Genomic DNA, 17,655 nt, shown 5'->3' with positions numbered 1-17,655 from the left:
CATGCAGTTATGAAGTCACTGGGATTAATAACAGAACCATAATGATTGAAGGAGGCAGTGAATTATCCCTGCATGTCTGTGTTCCTGAGTGGCGTACCAAAGATAATTTTTTTATGAATTATAATTCTCTGGTATTTTAGCTTATGTCATACAGTAAAGTTGCCCATGTTGTGTATTGCCATAGTTCTTTTTACATTGCTTGTCCCATCCCCCTGTTTTTGCACGTGTTTTAGTGTAGTTCCCTCTCATGTCCAGCACTAAGATGTATATGTGCACACTATAAATCAATAATCCATCCATCCATCCACTGTCTTCCGCTTACTCCTACATTAAGGGTCGCGGGGGGTCTGGAGCCTATCTCAGCGTCAACGGGCGAGAGGCAGGGTTCACCCTGGACAGGTCTCCAGTCCATCACAGGACCAACACATAGAGACAGACAACCATTCACACTCACAGTCACACCTACGGTCAATTTAGAGAATCAATCAGCCTCGTCCCCTCTTGATGTCTTTGGACTGTGGGAGGAAGCTGGAGTACCAGAGAGAACCCACACAGGAACAGGGAGAACATGGAGACTCACACAGAAAGATCCTGTGATGGAGCCGGGGCTCGAACCTGGAACCTTCTTGCTGTGAGGCAGCAGTGCCGACCACTGCACCACTGTGCTGCCTCTATAAATCAATAATGATAAAATAAATAAATTGATAATCAAAATAAATACAGCTACAGCTTGTTGACAAGGTGGAAATCCTCATTCCACTGGATCCAGTCCAATGATAAGCAGGGATGTTCAATGGCGGTATTATTCCTTGGCTTAGTAGAATTTAATTTCCAAAACAAACGTCTTCTCTCTTTTCCTGAGAAACAGGACACTGTGAAATCCTCGGCAGGGAGGCTTCACAGTGTATTTTAGTCATACATTAACCGGCTCAGCAGATCGAATCAAACCAATAGCCTGAGGAGGCTGGTTTCTGAGAAGATGTCTTCCAGTGTACAAGCCCGTCTCATCCTAATAGATTTGTGGGTGTGGTGGTTGAGAGGCGTCGGTTCAGGGGACTGAGCGTGCTACAGTCGGTTCAGAACCAGGCTGACTCATAGGAATCCCTCCAACCCCCTCAACTCTTGCTCTCCCTACGGATGCTTTCAAATGTGTATATGATTCTGTCAGTTTCAGCGTCGGTGTCTAAAAGTGTTTGAATTTTTTTTCAGTACACATCACATCACATCATTCATGGCGAGAGTGAGCTGCTGCCCCACGGCTTCTCTGACCCCGCTTCCTCCCTCTGGTGGTTGTGCCTGCGGATACTTTTTATAGTACTTTGGCATACAAACTGGTCTCTTAACCATTGTCATTAATGCTGCTTGAATATAATTTATCCAGATTTTTAAAGCCACATAATAAAATAACTGTTTGTTTTTTTTATATCGCTTGCTTTCTTTTATCACTTGAGGGATTTTTTTCTTGTTTGTTTAAGTGCCCCAGGAGGATGTGCTTAATTAATCATCAAATTACGTTTTTGTCTGGGCTGTTTTATTTTCTTTTGTAATTGAGTTTGATAAGAATGTTGAAACTTCAAACTGAAAACTAATTTGCCATGAATTTAAGGCATAATCATCAAAAATATTTTAATGTGTGAATGAAAATTAAACATTAAATCTAACATTATCTCCTAAACAGATGATTTTTCAGTCTAAATATAAATGTGAGATAGAAATAAAAATTCTAAATGTTAATTCGATTTGTTGAGCCTAAAAAATTTTGAAACGGAAAAAGATCTGTCTACTTTAACGTTTAGATTATATTTAACATTAAGATGTAGGTTTAGTATGTAATGTAAAGATATATATCTAGATATATAGATATCTAGATATAAATATATATCTAACATGATATTGAGATTTAACATTAAGATTAGGGTTGAATATTTAATGTTTATATTTAATGTTAATCATTTAATATTTAGATTTAACATGAAAACATTCCTCATAATTCATATCTTAAATGTGTGGAAAATAAGCTAAATGTGAAGGAAATCAACTAATTATTGAACATGTATCAGTTTGAAAAGTGTATTCAAGTTTTTACTTTCACCCCCACACACATATATACGTGTGTGTGTGTGTGTGTGTGTGTGTGTACATACAAGACTGAAAGAAAATGTAATCCCCTCTACACCTCTACCCCCAACAAACAGCTTTCTAATCCTTCAACATTATTACTTAGTCAAAGAAGACAGAACAAAACAATTTCTGGGTGGCAGCAAATCATTCGTTCTTCTCTGGACTACTTTTATTCTTTTTGTTCTTTTCAAATTAAAAGCACAGGATGGCCTTTTCTGAGTGTGTCTCTTAATTGCTTTCTTATATCTCTGTTGCTGGCAGAGTTAGTTTAAGGCTAGGAAAATACAAACACACAAAACACGCATCACATTACCCTCCATGAACAGACACACAGCGAATCTGCAGAAAACTCCAGATGGCATCAACTCCTCTGGGACTCCAGCCTCAAAATAACTGGGCCCTTTACCTCTTGAGTCAAATTTGGGTTCTCGGTTAACTGGTGTGCATCCTGAAAAGAAGTCTTTGTGGAGTCCAGTCCCGGCTTTTGTTGAGATGATGTGAGTTTATTGAAGTACGCCGACATACTGGTGAGTTGGCCCAAACAGAGGTGGAGAGCTGACAAAGAGAAATGACGAAGAAGCTCTTTTATAATATCAACCACGGCGATCAAACATTATGTGAATAGGTTCTGATCATGGATAAGGGAGGGTATTGTACATAAGACAGGCAGGACAGGCAGACAGGGAAGGGAGCCGATGAGGAGCCAGCAAGATATGCACTTGACTAGAGCAAGGTTATAAAACAGTAGGGGCCACAAGAAGCTCTGGGATCTAATCGATCAGAAGGACTCAGTCAGTCAGCACATCTGAACTGAAGTGTGTATTTTTCATGACAATTTACTGAACGGAATCCCGAAAAAAACAAAAGTAAAAAAAAAAAATACAGGAAAACGGAAAACTGATTGTAAAATACAATTAATAATATCATGAAAGAAAAAAGCAATTATAACACAATGTCCCAAAAATACAAGAGACAGAATATGATTCAGTATCAAAACAACAAGAAGAAAGAAAATAAAAAGTTGAATTCAACAAAAAAAATGTTAAAAATCATTTCAAAGAGAGAATTGATTCTACTAGACAGCGTTTCAGGCAGGTTGTTACAAAGCTGAGGGGCCTTGATTTGCAACCGTTTACAGAGATACTTGTTTGTAATTTTGAAAAATGATGGAATAAATAATTACAGACAAAACAAAAAAACAGTTTGTGGAATATGAAGGCTGAAGTAAACCAGCGCCTCACACTACCAGTGTCACTTCCAGGGAATTTTAGATTGAGTTGTCAACCTGGGAGGAAGAAGCTGAAGAGAGAGGTGGAGCTTTGTGGAGCTGAGAGGCTTGTTGGAGGAGGGTGTAAGAAGTGAGGAGATGGTGGGAAATTGATCCCCACATTCGCCCTGCTAATGTTCAATCAGTCCGATTTTGAGTTTGATCTTAATAATCACACGTAGTCAGCGACGACCTAGAGGTTAATATGACTGTTTAGCGGCGTGTTGGAAGCGTGTCAGAAAGGATCATGGACCTGAGTTCAAAACAAAGGCCAGTTTCATGTCCTGCACATCCAATGAGGCCGTTGGCTGCTCTTAAGGGCATGAAACAAACTTCCCAATCTCAGAGTTTAAAAAGTGTTCATTTGAAGGTGAACTGCCTACAAAAAAATGGGCTCTGTAAAATTCTGGGTGCAGCAAATTGACCTCTTTATCTAAACGGGAAAGTTTAGCACTCTTAATACTGTTTGAGCTTTGAGAGAAGAGCGCGACATCTGAGGGGAGCTTGGACTAGAACTGGTGCTCTGGAGTCAGCTGAGGTGGTTTGGGTATCTGATTAAAATGCCTCCCAATCACCTCCTGTGGGAGGTATTCTGGGCACGTCTAAATGGCAGGACGCTCTGGTAGACCCAGAACATGCTGGAGGAATTATATATCTCATCTGCCCTGGGAACTGCTTCAGGTCCTCGGGAGGAGCTGGAGTTGTTACTTGGGAGAGGGATGTCTGGGTTACCTTGATTGGCCTACTGCCACTGTGACCTGACCCAGCTGATGGATGGGAATTAATGGATGGGAAATTATTATATGTGAAACACAATTTAAGATGTCAGATATATTAATAATTGAGATCAGTATGTTCATAAATTCAGAGGCTGATGTCTCAGCTCCTACAGTTATGGTGGTCTGTTGTCCTATGACCTTGGCTTTTGAAACTCTGCCCAGTCTGATTATTACTCATTCCACCGTAGGAATAAAAAGTGAGAAAAAGCACATCCACTTTCACTTTATGCAGATCAATTTCTACACCAAGCACCATTAATGACATAATAAATCATTTAGTATAACCTTTCAAGAGGTGAAAAAGTGAGTTTCTCTCTAAAATAATTGAAATATGTAAAAAATATGTGTCAATTTTACAGGATTTTTGTGGAATTTAACAAAAGGCAGCTCGTTCTGCTACTGGTTTGTCAGTTTCTGTTAATGATAATTCCTACATTTGGCCTGGGACTAATTTCCCAACTTAGATCATATTCACCAAACCACTGATCCTCTTTCAAGGACAAGCAGAGGACAAATCACCTCTTTGCGTTGTGTCGTGTGCAGTTGATTTCAGGTGACTGACTAAGACAACAGAAATAACTGACATTAAACAATGTCTCTGGGTGATAAAGCATGCAGCCAAGAGCCTAACAGCAGCTAGGTAAATATCATATGATCAAACTGCATATGTAAATGGAAAAAGGTGCGACGTCTTTCCATCTGATTACTTCTGACATCTGCCAAGGAGGTTATATGATAGGTTCCATTAGTACCAGTACGAAGCAGATATCCACGACTGTGAAGGGATTTAGCAGACCAAGAAAGAACCAACTCAATGGGGGTCGATCCATTCAACATAGTGAGGCTAAGCTGAAACAAGCGCTCATCAAGTGTTCCACACAGTGAAGGTCGTGCATATCAAATGAAACAACACAACCTGACCTTTATGATACTTTTTCTCTCATCTGTGGATGACAAAAACATATTTTGAACTGACATCAAATCTAATTACCTCCGCTGAGGAGACAATGTGCTCATTGGTTTGTTTGATAGTAACGTTATCAGGATGACTCAGAAAGTTGTGATTTTGATTAAATTTGGATTTGCTGTCCCAGTGCTCTCTGATTTCCATTGGCTTTGATGAAATTTACCTCCATTATGATGACTTGTCATAAAAGAGTATTTGAGCTTATATTTAGTACTTATAGCTCGTGTGTTTTCTTTGAACAGCGAGTATTTTAATCTTGAAGTAGAAAGTCCGGGGAAAAGCAGAGTTGGAACTTTGGAAATAGTGCATACTAGACATACCGGTTATAATACAACAACCTTGAAAATACCTAATTTAATCAGACTATATCATTATCTCATAACACTTGAAGGTTATCAGTTTTTTTTCCATAGATATAATGCAACGCAGATCTTAACCAAACAAACAAACTACTGTGACTTTAACTTTAGCTGAGAAGTCATACCATATCAAACACAGATACTGCAGATACGGGGAGCAACCAGGCAGTATTTAAGGGTGAGCGGACCCTCAGTTCGTTGTACAGAAGCAACATGGGCAAGCTACTCATCTGCGTTGGTAAGCTGAGCTTCCGTCACATATAGGATTTTCAAATCATACATGGCAATTGCATTTCCTTTTGTGCTCACAAGATTGATCAATTTACCCTCTGTCTGCAGGACTGGCTCTCCTGCTGCACGTGCAGCTGGGTAATTACTCCCTTTAGTCTTGTAATTTACATATGTAGAGAAAATTTGGAAACAGATCAGGAGCAAACTAATGGTTTCATATCTTTTAGGATCATCCTACATCCTGTCCTGTTATTTCACCAACTGGGGACAGTACCGTCCTGGAGCAGGCAAGTATTTCCCCACCAACATTGACCCATGTCTCTGTGACCACCTCATCTACGCCTTTGCTGGAATGGACAACAACATGATCAAGACCTACGAGTGGGACGATGTGAAACTCTATGGAGAGTTCGCAGCCCTGAAGAACCAGTCAGTAAACATTCCAGCACCAATGAAAATAGATTTCAGCATGCACTGTCTCAAGAGGTTAATGTGAATGTCATTGCTGTTTGCAGGAACAGCAATCTGAAGACTTTGCTGGCCATTGGAGGATGGAACTTTGGTACTCAGAAGTAAGTATTCACACTTTATCTTATCTTATCTTGACATCACGAGACTTGGACTTTGAAAGACAAGATGAAACATACCGAGTATCCCCTTAATTCTAGATTCACAGCCATGGTGTCCAGTGCTGCCAATCGTCAGACCTTCATCACAAGTGTCATCCAGTTCCTGCGTCAGTATGAGTTTGACGGTCTGGATATCGACTGGGAGTATCCTGGCTCTCGTGGTTCCCCACCTGAGGATAAAGAGCGTTACACCATCTTGGTTCAGGTAGGACCTATGTCTGTCTTTGTCTTAGTAATGGTTTAGGCTACCTCAGATCAGTGTTTCTTGGTTAAAAAACTACAATTATACAACAGTTCTGTTTCTCCACCCTCAACTGTAGGAGTTGATGAGCGCCTTTGAGGCTGAGGGCAAGAAGACCAGCCGTCCCCGTCTGATGCTGACTGCTGCTGTCTCTGCTGGAAAGGGTACCATTGAGTCTGGATACCAGATTGCCCAGATTGGAGTGTAAGTACAGGGGCGGACTGTACAGGAACATGTCAAACGCGCTCTTTACGAAACACTGACCCTCATTTTTGGTTACCAGTGTGCTGGACTATTTCCATGTGATGACCTATGACTTCCATGGCTCTTGGGAGCACAATGTTGGAGAGAACAGCCCTCTGTACAAAGGCCCAGCTGACCAGGGATCCATGGTCTACTTCAACGTGGTGAGTAAGGGGATCATTATTTCCTCTTATCTTGCATAATTCAACATTACAGTGCCGGACAGACCCTCACTTGAATGTCCTCTACTGTGTAGGACTATGCTATGAACTACTGGAAGAGCAATGGTGCTCCAGCTGAGAAGTTGCTGGTTGGTTTCCCCACCTATGGCCACACCTTCCGTCTGGCTTCCGCTAACACAGCTGTGGGAGCTCCTGCCAGTGGACCTGGACCTGCTGGAACCTTTACTCGTCAGGCTGGCTTCTGGGCCTACTATGAGGTATTTCTCTCTTCTTTTGATATTTACACTGTGCCATGAATTTTGTCCATAATCTTTCACCTGTACTTGCTGTCAGATTTGCACTTTCCTGAAGCAAGGAGCCACTCAGGCTTGGGATAGCACCCAGGATGTGCCATATGCCTACAACCAGGGCACCTGGGTTGGATATGACAATGTTAAGAGCTTCCAGATCAAGGTATGATGATGTATCAAATTATCCTAAGTGTTATATGTTAGGCCAGGTGAGATTACCTCTTTAACCTCTTATTCCCTTCACAGATCCAGTGGCTGAAGCAGGGTGGCTACGGAGGAGCCATGGTGTGGAGTTTGGACCTGGATGACTTCAGTGGAACTTTCTGTGGCCAGGGAAGATACCCTCTTATCAGCACCCTCAAGAGTGGACTGGGAACTGGAACTAGTAAGGCACACAGGAACAGCACATGCTCTGGTAATATACTTCACAGGGTTGATTGTATTATTTAACTTGTTCCATTTCTGTGCTCAGCCTGCAGTTCTCGTGCTAACCCCCTCCCTCCAGTCAGCCCAACCCAGCACGCTCAGCCCCAGCCCCAGCCCCAGCCTGGCGGTGGCAGCAGCAGCACAGGATCTGGCTTCTGCGCTGGCAAGGCTAATGGAGTCTACCCCGACCCAACCAACAAGAACCACTTCTACGAGTGCAACCAGGGAAGCACCTACGTCCAGCACTGTGCTGCAGGCCTGGTGTTCGATGACAGCTGCAAGTGCTGCAACTGGGCTTAAACAGTCAATAACCCTTCATACTGGTTGATCTTAAATTATGAGCATTGTCAACTCTCATGTTAATCAAGTCCATCTCACAAAGGCCCATTCAAGAACAGCTCTGCAACACCTATGGCTGGCCTATAAATAAATAAATATTGCATTCAAAGCAACTTCTGACATCTGGTAGTTTTGTGTGCCTTGTGCATGATTTCAATCAATAAAAAAACAACACCACCACCACAAGTCAAAGAAGCAATAATTTATATATTGCAGTTGAACTTTTAGAGATATTAAGGATGAGCAACATAAAATGTGATCAATACTATTATTCACCTCATATATTGCAGAGAACATTACAGCTGAGTGGGACAAATATTGATTGTCGTAACCAGAAATGGTCAATATGGATAAAGGGGACAGTGCATTTCATCATTCAGGTTAAACACATACAGTAATAACGAGATTTAGGCAACAGATGTTACTTTGACAATACACTAACAATTGCAGTCACACAAATACATACATGTACAATGTATTTTCATTAAAAGCAGTCATATGTACTACTTGCACCCTTATTCACCTTTAAAAATAATCCCTCTTAGCAACCACTGATATCTATTTGTACTGCAATTTTTCATCCCGCTATCATTACAGGATCCAGTCACGCACTCATAAACAAGGCTGTCATTCTGGACTACTGATTTCAAGAGGGTTTTTTTTTTCCATTTCAACTGGATGGAGCATTCCCTTTGGTATTGTTATTATGCACCTGTTAGTTAAAACACCTAAAACATAAGTTGTTTCTTGGTTCTTCTCAATATTGACAAAACTCCTCATGTGGTCCTAGGAGATCTTCTGTGGAATCAGAACAGACAAACTATACTTCACTCCCACGTGTAGTGAGCTGTAATTACCCTCGACCTGGTTCACCAGTTTTCCTTCCTTGGACCATATTTGGGAGGCACTAATCATTGCACACCAGGAAGACTCTATCAGACTTGCTGTTCTGGCTCTGAACTGGTCATCAAGTTAGTTTGTCCTTTGTCAGCCACTCAGATCCTTTCATTTGTCATTTGGTCTTTCAACTTAAAGGACTGACAGTTCACTTGCGGCCTCATATGTCCCTCTCTGTGACAGTCGCCACTGTGACAAGATAATAAATGTTATTTACTTCAACTGTCAGTGATTTGAATGCTTTGGCTGATCGGTGAAAGTGGGAACATTCTGCACAGATGGATGATGAAAACCCAGTCAGTCAGTGAAGAAATGGAGTGATTTCATTCCATTTTCAGACAGAACAGAGGGATAATTGAATATTTTGATGTAATTAAGGTGAACCGTGAACCACCGGATCCCAACTCAACGGAATACAATCAACATCAACAAAATAACAAATGAGGTAATGTATTTTAAAGAAACTGTGTTCACCATCCATGTCAAAGTGTCTTATGGTGACCCAACACTGAAGTAGGACCCTTTGTGTTGTTTTTTCTCTTCATTTTGTCAACCATAAGTGTAATTCTGTTAAAGAATGTGAAGGTAGATTTAATTGGAGCGTACTTCAATGAGGGGAGGGAATGCTGTTGCACGTATACTGGAGCCATTAATCTGACTGCAGTCGTGTCTATGCTCCGATATCCACTGGCAGCATTCACAGACTCAAACCCCAATAAAACCGTATTTAGCTGTCTCCAATATTAATGTGCACATGAACCCCCACAGTCATGATCTGACTTTTTGCATTTACATTCACTTATCATTTGTTAGCACTTCTTTGACGGCAGCATTTTTCTGAGTATCGTTCTCCCCGATGGATCTTCAGGTAGGGGTGCCAATCCACAGATGGAGTGCACAAAGATTTCAGACGCTGTGGACGATATACGACCAGGATCATGAATCTCAGTCTAATCTTTTAAAGAAAACCTTGTTCAATATGATTTCTGTCATTCCGGGCTCTTCCTACCTTCCAGGGTGTCCCGGTTGCTCTCATCAGTTTATATACAGCAACAATAGGAGTCCAGATGAGGATGAAGGCAGTCATGCACCATCCAAGAGCCAAAAACCAAGATGGGAACTGGACTGCTCCATACGAGGGGGGCACAAATGAAACGAGGGACCAGACCATAATCACCTGAGGAACAAAGGTGATGTTTTTATTGACTTAAAACCCTAAAAAAAAAGGTACCATCAACAGGAATTGTTAGTAAATATACAGTAGGATTGTATGTGACTCAGATGATTTCTGCAACCAGCAAAAGTGAGGTTATATTCACCAGAACAATACAGGGGCTGATGAAGAACCAACACACTCTCCACCACAGCCAGAAGTAGAAACTCTTTTCTCCGATCATCATCTCAATATCTTTGATTAAGCAGTTTCCTCCTGCAAAGAACACACAAGTATAGACAGCAACAGAAATGGTTTCGATACTAATGCTTCCATAATTCAAGCATTCGGCTCCAAGTCAAAGGGTCAGCGATGCCATTTGTTCACCAAATAAAATCAGTGTACGTACAATAGAGCTGAATGGGATTTATAGTTTTATATACATGACAAGTGAATTGTAAGTGAACACACATTTTGGGTGTGAAAGACAACAAACGCGAAATACATTTTAAATGGAAACGTTAAATGTAAGGGCGGCACGGTGGTGCAGTGGTTAGCACTGTCGCCTCATAGCAAGAAGGTTCCAGAACTGGAAGGTTCAAGTCTTTCTGTGTGGAGTCTGCATGTTCTCCCTGTTCCTGTGTGGGTTCTCTCTGGTACTCCAGCTTCCTCCCACAGTCCAAAGACATCAAGAGGGGACGAGGCTGATTGATACTCTAAATTGACCGTAGGTGTGACTGTGAGTGTGAATGGTTGTCTGTCTCTATGTGTTGGTCCTGTGATGGACTGGTGACCTGTCCAGGGTGAACCCTGAAAGCTGCTGGGATAGACTCCAACCCCCCCCCCCCCCACGACCCTTAACAGGATAAGAGGTAGACAATGGATGGGTTTGGGATGTTAAATATAAATATTAAATTTCTAAAATAGTTTCCAGGTTTATAATTTGGATTTGATATTTTTATTTACATGAAAAATGTATATTTTTATTTAGCATTTATATTTAGATTGAACATTGATATTCAGAATTAATGTTTAGATTTAGGCTGAAAATTTACATGCAACATTTGATTGACACTTTCACACAAAAATATGTAGAAATGGGGAATTCTCTTTCATATGGGCATTTCTTTTATTTGGTGCCAGTTAATAACGGGTATGTTGCTGCTGTCTGGAGACAAAATCGGATTTTTAGAAAATGCAGAAAGATGCTTTCAACACAAACAGCCAGTAAATCATATGGGTTTAAAATTTGCTATAGCAGAATAATATTTTGCATATTTACTTTTTTCTTTTTTTCTGAAAAAGACATAAATCAGTTCAAGCAAACATAATGAAACTGTTTTTTTCTTTTTTTAATTTTTCTTTTTTTCTTTTTCTTTTTTAAAATTTTGCTGAAGAACTGGAAAAAACCCATACAGGCCTTGTGGGGAAGCAGACTATTCATTGCATAAGGAATAAATCCGGGTGGCTGCCTCCCGATTTTCCAAAGTGTCTTTCTGATGAGATAGATAGTGTAACTCCATGAGGTGCAGCCGACTGCTAAAGTTTGGAATTCCTTTGTGTGCTTCTCAAGGAACAAAGTCTAATCATAAGGAAAGACAGATGAGCCCCAACTAAAACTCAGGCCTCCCTGATTTTGGCATCCTCATTGGTACACGTGAACATACAAATGGCAAAGTTGTTTACAAATATGTTGTATGAAAGCTGCATATACTGGTATTTACCATAAATGTAGACGAAACCAATAATCTCTAACAGGGCCAGAAGGAGCAGAACCCAGTTGGCAGCAAACTGGTCAATAAGAGTCACCCAGTATATTCCTGCCTATTTAGCACACACACACACACACACACACACACACACACACACACACACACACACACACACACACACACACACACATAAGCAGGACAATCACAACACAGGGCAGCAATATTGTCTCTCTCAGCAGGCCCACCCTTGTGATACATGGCAAGCCCAATAAAAACACAATGGAACAAGCCCCGAAACTTAAAAGGGCACGTCTGGATCTGAAGACTTGAGGGAAGGCATCAACCATGGCGGTGGTTATCACCTCTGCGGAGGAGAAGAGAAACGAGAGGCAATGAGCCAGGTGAATATTTTGGGGCTAAATTAAAAAAAAGAAAAAAGAAAAAAAAAGTAATTGCTTGTTTCACCACACAGATTCAAGATGCTGAAAAAGGTCTTTTGAATTAAATAAATTTATGCAAATTAACGAGCAGCTGCTGGTAAATGCTAATCTCACCTAGGAGCGTGAACTCAGTGTCGAGGCCAATGATGAAAAGCATCAAGAAGTACAGAATAGACCAGAGAGTGGAAGCGGGAATCTTAACCAGGGCGTCTGGATATACAATGAATGCCAGGCCAATGCCTGCACAAAGATGGAAAAGTAAAACATTAGAAAATATGTGGCGGCTTTTGACATTTTCAGTGTGTGGCATTCCAGGTTTCTGACCTTCATTCACCACTTCTGCAACAGGCTTTCCATAGATGCGTGCCATGTGACCCAAAATTGAGAAGATGGCAAAGCCTGCTAATACACTAGTACCTGTATAGGGAGAGATGAAAATAGTGGGATGCCTCGTACGTCTCCTACCACACATGTTGTAGATTTATATGTAGATATCTTCACTCAGATAATGCTTCAACAGTGTTTTCCTACCATGATTGATGAGGGTTACAATCAGCGTGTCAAGGAACATATTGTTGTTGAAGTTGCTATAGGAAGAAAGTGTCACAACACCTCCCCAAGCAATAGACAAGGAATACATAGTCTGAGTTGCTGCGTCCTTCCACACCTAAAATACATGGACAAGTCTGTTTAATAAGAGTACCTGGAGACAAATTTATCAAACACAGCAGCATAACTGTAAAGATGATGTGTCAGTCCACCACTGGGCACAACAGCTCTACATTTATTTAGTACCTACATGAAGAATACCATTAAATTAAACTTAGTTTCTGCAAAACTATTCGGGCTCCAAATCCCTGTGAGCATGACTCTGCAGAGTATCATCATGACAATAACATGAAACAGCAGTTGATCAACAGAAAAAATGCAATGTATTAGAGATAAGAAACCTATTACAGACTACTTCATTTCATAATCAACAATTCAAAGAATTATTTTAAATTGATTGAATTGATTTTGTGATTGGATTAAAATCAGCAGTAGTTGTCCAAGACGACAGAGGCTCTATCATTGATACAGAGCAAACTAAGACAGTGAAACGATTACACTTGCTAAACCTGTTAGCATTTTTCATTATAATGTCAGCCTTCAACCAAATCACTGTAATCAAAACTGTGCTAGAATTTAGCCAAACAGACAAGAAAGCATGTCTTCAGTTCCTCAGTTGTGTTGTAGAAAAGGAAAACGCCACCCCTACCTGTGCTTCGGTCAGTTTAGTGATGTTGGATTTTGAACCTATGTAGAACTCTATCCCATCTCTAGCGCCCTCCAGTGTCACACCTCTGATCAGCAGGATCACAATCACCACATAAGGGAATGTAGCTGAGAAATACACAACCTGGAGAGGCAAAGGGAAAAAGGCCAAACCTGGCATCCACCCAGTCTTGAACTGTGCAATATCCAACCACGACACGTACTGTTGCAGTACAGCACCATTAAAATTCAGCTCAGTAGCAGATGTAAATGTGGTGAGTGATGATTAAGATTTTTGTTTTCATGTAGAGGAAGTAATGTTTCACAATTTCTGTGTATAAATACGGATTGACCTACTTTCCCTGATGACTTGATACCTTTGATGAGAGCTGCAGCGACGAGTCCAGAGCTCAGCAGCAGACAGAGAGCCAAGTGCCAGACTACTGGTCCTGTTTCATCAAGACTACCAGATCTCTGCAGAGCCACACGGCTGAGGAGGAGAGAATTCTGATAGTACCACCCTGTCCTCATGACACGTGTGTGTGTGAATGCGCTGGAGTGTGAGGTCCTTACTCCCAGTACTGCTCACTCGGGCTCTGCACTGGAACCTGGATCATGTCGGATGAAGGACATGAAGCGTTGGTTTCTTGACTCCAGTTGGTCACTAAAACACCACTGACATTGCAATACACTAGAGAAGGAGAGAGAACAGGTGGATGGTTTGTATTTTGGTATGTGCGCCTATGTAACATCCCAATAAGCATTGTCATATTACATCGATCACTTGGCCGTTCCTAACTGGTTTGCAGGGTGCAGTCTTTTTCTACCTTCACCAAATTATACCATCAATTGTACTGGAGATGGAGTGGATTCATGTTCAAGAAGAATAGACCAGCATCAGCATTTCTTCATCAAAAAAGGCAAAATCACCTAAAGGTTTGTCACTGCAGTTACTGTCAGCCCAGCTGAAGCAGCTGGACCAGGGCAGAGGAGACTGGAAGGAGGCGAACAGGTAGTGCAGGCTGTAGGCGATGATGACGTTGTAGTATATTGAAACCAAAAAGTTCAAAGTAAAGATGCCTACACCAACACCTGAAAAAAACAATAGAATGCACAAAATACACAGCTAATGACAATACAAAGTGCACTATCCTGTATCATTTTATCATCATACACGATTTTAATTACTACTCAACCAAACAAACCACAGAAATGTTCAATTTCATCTTCCTGCTGCATGAAGGGAGACCCTGGACAAAGCTCTCCTTTGGTAAAATAGTTCCTCATTCAACTTAAAGGTTGGGAAGGTTCTATTTTGAGAAACAGTATGTTCTCTGATGGAAAATGTAGAACTACAAAAACAGGTTATATGACAGAAATTACATAGCAGTGAACATTTTACAAATTTTGCAAAAATGTAAGAAATGTACTCTTTGTGTGTACTTTTGGTGGATAGAATGTGTTTTTTTTTTCTTCTGCAGACCCTGTTCACAGCATGCAAGAGTTCACGCAGAAGAAGCAAGAAGTGTAGACAGACTGAAGCAGCTTAAAACAACTGCCTTGAAGGACATTTGCCAATTGAATGCCTGGAAATAATTAAGTGGGTCCCCAGCTGAAATGGGCTGGCTTGGAATAGTTGATCAGCATCTGAAAGAGGATTATGAGTAGAGCTGGACTTCCTGGTCCGCCTGAGCAAATGCTTTGCTCCATTTCTGTTTGGGATCCTATTCCTATGTGTGAAAGTCTTTGAAATTACAGATTTTTCAAAGAATTCAAAGGGCAGGCTCACCCTGCAGTAATGGTACTGCCCTCCAGATGTTGACTCCGCCTTGGCTGCAGAATTGACCAATGGCGCTTTCCAGGAAGAACATGGGAATTCCACACAAAACCAATGTCAGAAAATAGGGAATGACAAAGGCACCTGCTCATAGGGATTAGAACACATATCGGAAACACAATACAGCAGTCGTCAAATATAATCTTCTATACTGAATACATACCTCCTCCATTCCTATAGGCAATAAACGGAAACCTCCAGATATTTCCAAGGCCAATAGCATAACCAACCATAGAGAGCATGTGCTCTGTCTTGTTTGTCCAGTTCCCACGTTCCGCATTCTCATCTGCATCACCCGCACAATCACCCTGCCCAAAGTTACACTAGTTGTAGTCTATTATTCAGGTGGATAATCAAATAAAATACATAAACATCACACAGTGGTAATTACATTGCATTGTATCACATCATTTAGCAGGCGCTTTTGTCCAAAGTAACAAGAGAACTGTAACAGTCTTCATCAAAGACCTTCTAAAGGAATATGATGCTAAGTATTTTTTTAAAGCAGGGTAATAAGACAGTTGTGTCTTTAGCATCCAATAAAAAGACAGGTAGTGAGTTAATTCTGATGGGGGGGGGGGGGGGGGGCTCATACCATCCCTGTAGAGCAAGAGATGAGAGGAGTTGGTAGTTGGCACAGGCCTGCGAGCCTGCAGTGTAGGGGTGAGGCAAGCAGAGGGAGGGAGCGTGGCGATGGTGAAACCAGTATGGAGGAGCAGGCTGACGGAGTAATGGACTGTGGGTGAGTGGCAGCATCTTGTATTGGATGCATGCAGAAATGGTGTGTGCCAGTTAAGTGACCACTGAGAGAAAATGAAGGCGGGTCCATTTGTGGGCCTTCATAACAAGCACACAAGCCCCTTCATCCATCCATCCATTGTCACTTATCTTGTTCAGTGTCCCTGTGGACTGGAGCCTATCCCAGTTGCTATTGGGCTTGAGACAGAACCCAGTCCACCACAACACTGACACTCACATTTACGTCTACAGAAAATTTGGAGTCTTCAATTAACTTAAACGGGATGTTTTTTCTGTGTGGGAGAAGGCCGGGGCACCAAGAGAGAAGCCTCACAGAACGACCCCTGCCAGCGCTTGGATTCCAGTCCAAATCCTCTTGCTGTGCGGTGACACTGCTAATCACAGAGCCACTGTGCCACCAAAAGCAGGTTAAACCTTGGCAAACATGAATGGGAATAACATTTTTTTTTTATCTGGCAGATTAAATTTTGCAAGTTAAATCAAATGTCCAGGAGACACCACTTGTACAAATACTTGTAATTCCATGGTTTGGCCATCATGCAAAATTAGCCTCAATACCCTGCACTGATCCTGGGGTCTTGGTTAAATACCAGTTGGGTGGCAGTGCTGTGAATGCTTGGAAAATGTCTGTTGGCAGAGGCAAGCAACAACCAGAGGACTTTAGGTGAAGTCCAATTATACATTGGTGGACAGGAGTTTTCCTCATGAGAAATTGTTAAACTTGCCAATATTATACAGCAAGAGACTATTAGAACAGGCTGCACTGCACTACGGTCAGAGCTGAAAGCTTGTTGCCTGGCAGCACCTTGAGTTTGTTGGTAGATGGTGGCAGAGCAGTAATTCTGGATATATCAGAGTTACATTCCAACCAAACATCCGCTGGTGTCTCCGGTGAACATCCTCAAACAAGCCAAATTACATGATTAGTGTGGTACCTGGTGAAAGAGCCAGATGGGATTCATTCATAATGTCCCTTCCCCATGCAGTTGTTTTTAATACAGCAACTAAACTTTTCCAGCAATGCAATCTCAAATTTCTGCAGTGAGAAAGTACAACATGCTAAACAAATGAGGGGAGTTCAGTGCAATGAGCAAATGTTTGAAAAGAGGAAGTCAGCCCTGAGGGAAAAGTCCATTATTTATTATTCAAATGAACATCAGTTACAATTTTCCTGCTGGATTAAAAAGTTCTGTAATGTTTATTTGGGTGTTAGTCTGGGTTTGAGTCACCGCAGTGCTATTAAATCATTAGTAGTTGTCTTTTATTATGTTCATTATTACTTTAACCATTTAAAAGATGCTAACCAGTAGAAATATACTACTTTTGCTGTCTAAGAAGCAGAACTTACCTGATTTGCATTGCTGGACGGATCCTTGGAAAGGTTAAAGCTCTGTTCTGACATGTTGTTGCATCTGTTGACCACTGGAGGAAATTCAAACTTCTCAAAAATTTATCAGAACTCTCAGTGACGAGTTTTCAGCCAGTTTCTTTACATGTGTAACACTGTAAAAAAAAAAAAAAAAAAAAAA

The 17,655-nt window shown here is 41.2% G+C and overlaps 2 protein-coding genes across 2 annotated transcripts; one reads left to right on the top strand and one right to left on the bottom strand.

The window, feature by feature from the left end:
- Nucleotides 1–5,706: 5,706 nt before the first annotated feature.
- Nucleotides 5,707–8,035, top strand: LOC147267870 (acidic mammalian chitinase-like). Its single transcript, XM_086200696.1, has 11 exons — nt 5,707–5,731; nt 5,833–5,862; nt 5,952–6,153; nt 6,240–6,296; nt 6,393–6,558; nt 6,674–6,798; nt 6,878–7,001; nt 7,094–7,276; nt 7,353–7,472; nt 7,556–7,724; nt 7,782–8,035. Exons 1-11 carry the CDS (start codon nt 5,707–5,709, stop codon nt 8,033–8,035), a joined length of 1,455 nt encoding a protein of 484 aa, XP_086056822.1.
- A 1,504-nt stretch (nt 8,036–9,539) lies between these two features.
- On the bottom strand, nt 9,540–17,528 carry LOC147267869 (sodium- and chloride-dependent neutral and basic amino acid transporter B(0+)-like). Its single transcript, XM_086196849.1, has 15 exons — nt 17,475–17,528; nt 15,531–15,675; nt 15,320–15,451; nt 14,461–14,622; nt 14,104–14,221; nt 13,888–14,020; nt 13,535–13,675; nt 12,808–12,943; nt 12,601–12,693; nt 12,391–12,516; nt 12,082–12,200; nt 11,849–11,948; nt 10,291–10,400; nt 9,981–10,148; nt 9,540–9,884 (listed from the first exon to the last, which is right to left on the bottom strand). The coding sequence occupies exons 1-15, from the start codon at nt 17,526–17,528 to the stop codon at nt 9,774–9,776; spliced, it is 1,848 nt and encodes a 615-aa protein (XP_086052975.1). The 3' UTR covers nt 9,540–9,773.
- Nucleotides 17,529–17,655: the final 127 nt, after the last annotated feature.

This window comes from Aulostomus chinensis, chromosome 3, assembly GCF_037954235.1.
Source record: "Aulostomus chinensis isolate RoL2024-O1b breed Wild chromosome 3, RoL_Achi_v1.0, whole genome shotgun sequence".
Lineage (NCBI taxonomy): Eukaryota > Metazoa > Chordata > Actinopteri > Syngnathiformes > Aulostomidae > Aulostomus > Aulostomus chinensis.
Note: the sequence above shows the minus strand (reverse complement) of the source record. Positions and strands in the feature narration are given on the sequence as shown.

Excerpts from the sequence above, each read along its gene's own strand:
- LOC147267870 (XM_086200696.1), top strand. The coding sequence starts at position 5,707 with ATGGGCAAGCTACTCATCTGCGTTG. Across the intron at positions 5,863-5,951 it reads CCTGCTGCACGTGCAGCTGG|GATCATCCTACATCCTGTCC; the intron begins GTAATTACTCCC and ends CATATCTTTTAG. Across the intron at positions 6,297-6,392 it reads TGGAACTTTGGTACTCAGAA|ATTCACAGCCATGGTGTCCA; the intron begins GTAAGTATTCAC and ends CCTTAATTCTAG.
- LOC147267869 (XM_086196849.1), bottom strand. The coding sequence starts at position 17,528 with ATGTCAGAACAGAGCTTTAACCTTTCCAAGGATCCGTCCAGCAATGCA. Across the intron at positions 14,222-14,460 it reads CTGCAGTGACAAACCTTTAG|TGTATTGCAATGTCAGTGGT; the intron begins GTGATTTTGCCT and ends CTCCTTCTCTAG. Across the intron at positions 11,949-12,081 it reads GCTTGCCATGTATCACAAGG|GCAGGAATATACTGGGTGAC; the intron begins GTGGGCCTGCTG and ends TGTGCTAAATAG.